Here is a 9,106-nt window from a genome sequence, read left to right as displayed (position 1 = left end):
ATATTTTCGAAAATGAGAGAGAGAGAGAGAGAGAGAGAGAGAGAGAGAGAGAGAGAGAGAGAAGGTGTAAAGAAGAGACCAGGATAACAAATCCCTCCAACTTGCCCTACATGTTTCTATCGTATAACCCATAAATCAAAAGACACACAACCTTTTACCAACACACCCCAATATGAAGCCTATCTAAAATACATAATGGCAAAGCAGTTCCAGACCTCATCAACAATATCATTGCCAATCCCTGACACAGAAAATAGAGCCAACCGATCTTCATATGCACTGGCAGCAACAAAACAACCACTGAAAAAGACAAACATGAGAATTGGAAATACTCACAATAGTTTACACACTTCACATTTGTCCATTTTAACATGGTGCATTATATTTTGAAAGCACATTATTATCCAGATTCCAGATAACTATCACCTAGAATCAACTGCTAGCAATCTTCCAGGGAGATCCCTTGTGTTTCCAGGACTAGATAGATGAACATGTGTTACAGGGAAAAATCTACAATGATGCATAAAATTGCATTAATGAACCAAACTGGAATCTCAATTATCAATAATAGACATACAAGGAAATTTAGTAGAGATAAAGAGAGGGTTCACCTGTGCATTTCATTGCAAAATGTGAGGAATGAAAGCTTCCCAGAATCGGATAAAGCAATCAAAAGATCTTTACCCCACATCTACAGACCAAGAAAACAAGCACCAACTAAGGTTCTACTTTGGCCAAAAGGAAACCCAGGAAAAGGAGGGGAAAAACAATAAAAGACCACAATCAGCTTGAGCTCACTACAGATGAAGCGATTAATACCTGTGGATCCCGCATTTGGAATTTGGCATTCCATGGCAATATTGCAAGATCTTTGATTATGCCAAAAACAGGTTGATCACACACTGATTGTACAATCCCATCCACACCAATGACCACCAATTCTATTGATGTCTCCTGAAACATTAACAACAAAATACATACTTCAGCTGAATTAAAGTATTTGTGCCTAATTCAGGTTCATTCCTTTCCCAATTTCCATTTCCATGATAATCAGTAAGTGTTATGCTTCAGTTAGACACCAAATAAATCAATAAATAACGTGCAATCCAGCATTTCCTTCAGCTAGCATTTCAGTTCCAATTACCAGATTCCCTCCGACCTTAATGAACCCTAATTCAAAGCTTAAGACTATAATTAGGAAACTAAACCAATGTAGCTGAAACGAGTCACCGCAAACAAATAAAAGCTTGCAATTCAATAACTCTAGAAAATCACTGCAGCATCAGAAGCCAATAAGACAGAAGATTCTGAAGGTAAGTAAATGGAGTAACAGGGAGAGAGAGCGAGGGTTGAACCTTGCCGAAAACTACGTCGTTCGATGAAGGTGAACGGATGTGACCATAAAGAACCTGAAGAACGGCACTGCCTCTGAGAACGCACTTAGAGAGATAGTAGGGCTTCGTGGAGGGATACGAAGACGGTCCTGGCTTCGCGGAAGAACACTCTTCCTCCGAAACCGCCATTGACGATAGCTTGAAGCTTGGAACAGTTTAGGTTTTGAAGATGAAGAAAGAAACAAAAATTGAAGTGAGGATTGGTGATTGGTTGTTGAAGAAATTTAACTAACTTCTCATTTCTCTTGCTACCATCATGCATACTTCATTTCATACTCATTCAACCAAAACGAAGAGGGTTTTCCAGACATGCTCGATTATCATCAACTTACACGACTACTTAATTTAATTTAAAATTACAAAGCTCCAACAAAATGAAAAATAATACTTATGTATTATTTGGTTTTACGTGTAAAGTTGATTCAATTTTTATTTCCAATTCTATTTCAACTTTTCACTTTTACGGAATTTTAAAATTAAAAATATTTAGAGTTGAACCTTTAGTTTAGTAATTAGTATTAAATTTAATTATAAAAAAATGAATAATTATAAAATTAATTGTGAGAGATCACATTTTACTTTCTCAATTTATTAAAAAAAATTGAGAGGATCCATTCCTGATTAGATCGGAGGAGAATCAATTGAATATTATTGCCAGGTTAGGATAAGATCACCGAACCAAAACAAAATAATGGTTTCTAATTCAAGAGTTTACGTGGAATTTTGAGTAACATATTTGTTATATATAATTATTTATGTATTTTTTTAGTTTAAATTTTTGAGATAATAATTTTATGATATAATATATTATAAGATTTAAAAATTTAATTTTGATGTATTGTTAATGTAAAATTATTTTATACGTATATCTAATTAAATAACGTCACATTAGTAAATATAACTAATTTTTATATTGGTTAATGAATTATAACTCAAATGGCATAAGCTCCCCATACTCAATTAAGAGGTTGTGGGTTCGAGTCTCCTATCTTTGGTAAAAAAAAAAAAAACTAATTTTTATATTGATTGTGTAAATAATCATTTAAAAAAAAAATCATAAACGACTCCTGACAATTATATCGAAGGACAACGAGATTCTCAAAGATTCTCAACAAAAAAAACACCATTTTCAATCCTGATCTTTATTTTGATGGGACTGACATAAAAAATAAAAGTCAGTAGTCAGAAAAAATAGTTTTTTTTTAGAACCTCGTTGTTTCTTTGAAATAATTGTCAGGAGGATCAGATTGGATATTCACCCTTCAAAAAATACTTATAATTAAAATGTTTTACATTGTGAATACATACAAACTAAACTCAATATATTAACGTATGATTAAAGGTGAAAACTCAGGTGCAGTCGACTTTAGGTGAAGTTGATAGTTGAGAGCCGTTGGATGGTTTGACTGATTTGACTAAATTTTCATCTAACGACTCCCAACTATCAACTTCACGTGAAGTCAACTGCATTTGAGTTTTCACCATGATTAAAACTTATGCAAAATTCATATAAATTCCAAAAAAAAAAAGTCTACTCAATTTGGGGTTTTAGGAATTATGGCATAAGGATGAACTCATCCTAAGTTAATATCCTAATTTCCGGTTTCAAGAGGCCAGGTGTCGCAACCCCGCTAATATTAGGTGTGTGAATTCTCTTATGCAACGCCCGTGTTTCGCCGGTCTTGCTTTGCTTTAATCCTTCCAACCAGTTGATCTTTTTTACTGTTGACAATGCTACTATTTTTCCTGTTGTCATTTATTCCTGACGTCATACCATTTTTTAGTTTTTGTCCATGTTCTCCTTGCTCTCATAGTAGCCATTAATAAGAGCAGAAGAAATTATACAACTTATTTCTAACCAATATTTAAAGCAGAAGATAATTATATTATATTACATTTCTATTACATGGCTATTATCTATGTATTTATTTATTATTTATCCATTTATCTGTTATCTATTATTTATGCATTTGTTTATGCATTTAAGGAGAGCCACACTAACAGTGTAGGAACTCACACCAACTAAATAAACCATTCTACCGTTTACAGAGCATTTCCTCCTTCGTGGCTAGCAAAGAAGCTCATCATCGATTTGGAATGTCCCGAGCAACAGTCGAAGAGGCTGCTCACGGCTTCCGTGGTGGACATTGCGGCGATGAAGTCAATTTGAACATCTCTGCCCTGCCAACCGACCTGATTTTGAAGATTTTCCTTTGTTCCGATGGAAAAACCATAGGAAGGGGAGGTGTATGTCGCGTGATTGGTACAATAGATTGAACCGGGCGGTTAATATGGTGACTCATTTCAAATCGGAGGGGGGGGCAGACGATGGTTCTTCACTTGGACAACCCCCTCAAAGGTGCTGACTGTGGGAGGCTTTTTATGTTCGTCTTTGGAACTCGTGTCGCTGCTCCTCTTGACTGGACGTGGTTTTCCCTGGTGGGAACAGACACCGGCAAGCTATGTGCAAGATACTCAATAGATGGTCGTTCGAGTTCATTGATCACTTGGGACCCGTTCGGTTCCTGGAGGTTTGTTATTGCTGATCCTGGGTCTGAGGGTTACCACTTCAACTAGCGTGAGGAGTGGTCTGCTTACGCCTTTCGCAGCATGGTGGGTTGTGATGATTATAAGATTCTCAGTCTCACAAACCGTAACCTGACAACTCCTGGATACGACGTGCAGATGTATCTTTCAAGTGCAGGTCAGTGGAGCCCCGCGGCGCGGACCCTGCAAATGATTAATAGACTGAGCAGTGGGTATGCCGTGACCAGCAACTGTGTTTTTTGGGTCAATAGTGAAGGTAGATTTATGAAGAAGCCGGTCTCTATGGTTCGATACGCCACCATGGATTCTGCGTGAGATGAGATAGAAATAGGCGCAGCGGCATGTGTGGACTATTCCACATTTTCCACGTTGATTGGCCACGATGATTATGTGGATTTCGTTACCTATGAGCGGTCTGCTTTAAGGTTCGGAGTACATGTGATGACCATCAACTTTAGACCCGGTGGCGCAATGGCGTGGGGTCGGCATCTCTTTATTGGCGTCACTAACCTGACGGAAACACCCTGTCTGAAGATAGGTCGCGAGCTCCTCGGGATCAGCCATTGTGTCCGTGATTTTGAGGGTGTTGAGTCGTCGCTTGATGCTGTCGTATCGGAGGCCAAGTTCCGATCCATTGGTTTGGCTGACAGAGTTGTGACGTTGATTGGAAGCGTGAGATGGCCTGGAGTTGTTTGCATCAAGGGTTGCATGGGGTTTTCTCTAGAAGTCTGAATATTGCTGAATAACGTGTTGTTGTTTCTGCGTTGTTTTGCGCTTTGATTTCTTAAGATTTATGTACGCACTTTCTGAACAAGTTAGTGGTTTGCCAATTGTAATCTTTTATTTTGGCCCCCGAGTTGATTGCATTCTGTCCCCGGGGGGTGATTAGTTCCCTATGATTCAGATCGTTATCTCCATGTCTCTTGACCTATGAATGTTTCATGTTTAATTTATATTTTATAATTCCCACTGCATATTCCCTGGTTATTATGTAATGTGTTGTGTACTGTTTATTAGTGATGCCGGAACTGGATTTCGTGGTTGTGATAATGGCTGGTTGGCCCGGCAGCTTGTGTTGCGGTTACTTTTTTTCAATCTTTGCAACTTAACATATTTTAGTCACAGCCGGTATATGTTGCTTTGGGCTGCCGTTTTGTTCCGGCCATTTCAATACAAAGACATTAACTGATGTATCATGATATTTTCAAGCCTTACCGGTCTTTTCTACTGACATGGGCCCAATCTATTCCCTTTGTAACTGTGGGTTGGGTGAGCATTGGCCCACACTGATGTTGTGACCTTATCCTCCTGCAGCCACGCTTCATTTCATTTCCACTCCAAACCCTTGAATCGGCCGTCACTCACCTCAGTCAGGTCGGCACAGCAAGCCGTGTCTGTGATTGCTCCGCCGATTCTTCTTGTGGCCGTTTTTATGGATCTTGCTCCTCAGCATGGCCAACACACTTTCATTTTCGTGTGACCTGGGTAATTCCTGATTCATCTCTTCTACTGGTTATTTACTTTATGATTTCCTTTTCACAATGTTTTCACTAATAAAACCTCCAACTTCATGCATGTAAAATTCTTTTGTTTCAACTATTGCAGGACGATCCCATTAGTTGAATCTGAATAATTTATTTGACCTCAACTGTTAACACCCTCGAATTTAGTTAATACCTCTTGTGCGCTGCAGCTCCGGCTTTTGTGCGGCAATGCTTACTTCAGGAACTTTGAGGATATACGGTTTGTTGGCGCTGCTTTCCTTAACTATGGCCTCCTCCCTGCGCAGGTAATTTGTCAATTGTTCTTTTTGGTTATAATGGTAATAGTTATAATACCATCAAATATTATTCATCCTCACTATTTCGTCTGTTACGTTGTTAACAGTAATTATATCCAGAATACATTTTAAGGTGCGCTGTTGATAATCCCTGCTAATCTGATTTAGGGTGAATAACTTTAGCTATTAAGGATTACCGATGATCTTTACATCGGTAAACACGCTATTAAATCTTATCAAGCCATGCCTTTTTATCTGTTGCTGTCCCCCGCTAATCCAACATTGGCTACCTAACTTTTGCTATTCACGTTTAGTGATGATCATTAAACAGGTAAACAACCGATTAGATGTAATCAACCAACGCCTTTAATCGTGCTCCCAGTAATTTTTGTCTGCCTAATTTATTCTTGTGCCCCCACTAATTTTTGTCTGCCAAATTTATTCTTGTGTTATTTACTGCCATGCCTATTTGTTAGGCCAGCATTTACATTGCACATACATTTACATATACAGATACGCTTTTGAAATCTTCCGCAGCGTTCATTTTTTACTATAACGTGACAGTATCTTTTTTGCTTGGTTCCCATGTATCTCTCCATTTATCATATATCCCCCCGACTTGCCCATTCATCTAATCTTATCTCCATTTCATTATTCTTGGTGATTCAATGCAATTAATTACTTTAGCTGTGTTCCATTTTTTCTCATTCATCCTGTTCAACCCTGTGAATCTCTGGTGACAAGACCTTTTCCTACCTGGAGTAAATGAAGTTGAATTTCCATCCTTGCTTCAACATTTACTGTGAATTTCATTTAATGATACTATATCTTCTTTCAGTCATACTTATTTCAGGGGTAATTAAACTGAGTAATTATCACAGCTATTTTTAGACTTCACACTACTTGTTTGCTAACTGATCTCATCCAATGAGTTGCATTTATTGACTACCTGTTTATTATTCATTTTCATCGGGCTTTCTTCCAGAGGTGGGAACTTTTTACTCTTCAATTTTTTTCACTTTGGTTGAGGACTGCGTATAAAGTGCTTCCTATAGTCTCTGTAATTAATTCTGAACCATCGAGATATATTATATATTATATATTACATTATTATATTTTATATATTATGGTCATTATCATGATTATTAATCGTTGTATTACATGCTAAATATTTGAACTGGGTCATCTACTAAGCCGTCTGATCATCACATCAGCTGAGATTCTATGTACTCTGCTTCAGGGGGCCCAAATTTTATTAATGACCACCGCTTGGTTGCTTGGATCATTGAACAACATCTGCTTAATTTTTTTGTTTCGTCACATTGTCAAATTCTAAACAAGTTTGCTTTCTCATTTTATTCGGTTAATAGGGTCATACTATCAATTGCTTAAGTGTTTAATTTAACTTACCCAATTAATTTTCATGAAAAGAATCACAAGGATCACATTTGTCCTAGCCACGTCACTTAGGAAGTGTTTTTGTCATTACATCTTCAATATTTATTGATGTCAATCCTTTAGTATATCTAATCCAGTGTCTCCTTCGGTATCCAGGCCTGGGTGGCCCAAATAATATACCTGACTACGGCTTCGGTTTCCTGTATCTTATAACAATACCAATAACTATGGTCACCTGGAATCTGAATTATACACAATGAGCACCGAGTCATTGAATGAGTTGAATTGTTCAGGAATTTTCCAACACCGGTTAGTTCTTAAAGTCGGTGTTCTTGTGATGCTTCTTCGCAATATTGACCAATCTAATGGACTATGCAATGGTACAAGAATGCAGGTTAGGCGTCTTGGTGATCACATTATTGAGTGCGTCATATTAGCAGGTCGAAATATTGGTGAGGTTGTATTTATTCCCAGGATGAACATGTCACCTAATAATGATACATTACCGATCAAGTTTACTCGACGACAGTTTCCGGTTGCGCTTTGCTTTGCGATGACCATAAACAAGTCCCAAAGTCAAACGCTATCAACCGTTGGCGTATATCTTCCAAGGCCTGTTTTTACTCATGAACAGCTTTATGTTGTGCTCTCTCGGGTCAGCATGCATTCTGGACTGAAGATATTATCTGTTGGTTCTAACGGCACAGTTTCAGATCATACTATTAATATTGTCTATAGAAAAGTTTTTTTCGGCTTGCTTTCTAACATTCTGCCTTAAACGGTTTCTTAGTCATGTAGTCCTTTCGTGATCTTCTCCGTAAGCAGCTCTTTTATTTCCCCGTGCTTGGCACGGGTCTTAAAACTAGTATGTTCTATAATAAAGTAATAATCTACATGTCTATGTCTATATTTAGGAATAAATATTCACATTACTACATGAGATTAAGATATATGGTGGGATGATACTTGTTACGATGGGTAACCGGAGATTAATGGGCTGGACTCGTTAGGTTGGCCCAATCGTCTAAAGAGGGAAGCCTTCGAAGGGAATCACGTTCCTGGGTCTCCGTCCGACTTGTGAGTATGAATGAGCGGGGGGTGGTACCTGCAAAGACACTCCGATGCCTAAGTTAGCAAGGGAATAAGCAGGTTTAGAGAGTATTGTGACTTAATGATACCTGAGGAGTGTCAGTGTATTTATAGTGATGAACCCATAACCACCGTTGGAGTAGTTCCACCATTTAAGGGGGAATAACCGTCCCTTTATCTTAGGGAGGTTGGGATGTGGCTCCTGGAAGTGGGTGGAGAGATTTTAGGGGCAGTTACTCATTTAAGTGAGTGCTTATCTGCCAGCTAATCTTCGTTCCCGACTTCTTTAGAGCAAGTCGTGGCAAGAACCGACTTCGTAGGTCAGAGGTCAGTGTAGGGTGAGACCCAATTCCTTGGATTGGGTCTTTCGTTTGGACCTAGGCCTTAGCGTTGGGCCAAGGTATGAACAGTGCCCCTACCCGAGCCCAATTTTTTTTAGGAATTGGGGTCGAGTATTTAACTCAGGGCCATAGCCGACCTGATAAGGAATCGATGTGATGTTTCAGAACCGACGTGTTTTTTAAAAATTTTCAACAGTCGCGTCTAATCAAACGTCGCGTCCGTTAGGGATTTGTGTATTCATACGCGGGGATCAGTTACATTGGAAACGGTGCCTATCTTTAAATGACGGCTTCCGTTTTTACCATTATGCCCCCAACATTCTTATAAATAATTTTCCCTCTCTTTCCTTGTTTCATTTCTAAAAACTTTCACACTTCCTCTCCTCTGTTCGGAAGAAGCTTTTGCTCGAAGGAATTCTCCTTTCTCTGCCCCTATCCTTCTTCAAGTAAAGGTTAGTTTTCCTCTACTCTCCTTTTACGAAATGCTTTCATTTGCATGCCTTTTATTTTAGAGAGGAGGGTTGGTTTGTAGGTTTCTGTTTGATTCCAGGCCCCTT

General features: G+C 38.5%; 2 protein-coding genes across 4 annotated transcripts in view; one reads left to right on the top strand and one right to left on the bottom strand.

The window, feature by feature from the left end:
• Positions 1–1,763, bottom strand: part of LOC107605542 (splicing factor 3B subunit 3) — an 11,855-nt gene extending 10,092 nt beyond the window's left edge. Inside the window, exons 1-5 of one of the 3 annotated variants that reach the window (XM_021105271.1) lie at positions 1,356–1,763; positions 820–954; positions 612–691; positions 427–510; positions 216–300 (exon numbers count right to left, since the gene is read on the bottom strand). In XM_021105271.1, coding sequence (XP_020960930.1) covers positions 216–300; positions 427–510; positions 612–691; positions 820–954; positions 1,356–1,523 — 552 coding nt within the window. In that variant the 5' untranslated portion in view covers positions 1,524–1,763. Of the gene's footprint in view, positions 1–215; positions 301–426; positions 511–611; positions 692–819; positions 955–1,355 lie in introns of those variants that run through there. The other 2 variants (XM_016307447.2, XM_021105270.1) reach the window with 2 other exon arrangements.
• LOC107647718 (ATP-dependent DNA helicase PIF1-like) lies at positions 7,376–7,897 on the top strand. The gene has a single exon (XM_016351772.1). The coding sequence runs from the start codon at positions 7,376–7,378 to the stop codon at positions 7,895–7,897; it is 522 nt and encodes a 173-aa protein (XP_016207258.1).

This window comes from Arachis ipaensis, chromosome B06 (assembly GCF_000816755.2).
Source record: "Arachis ipaensis cultivar K30076 chromosome B06, Araip1.1, whole genome shotgun sequence".
NCBI lineage: Eukaryota > Viridiplantae > Streptophyta > Magnoliopsida > Fabales > Fabaceae > Arachis > Arachis ipaensis.
Note: the sequence above shows the minus strand (reverse complement) of the source record. Positions and strands in the feature narration are given on the sequence as shown.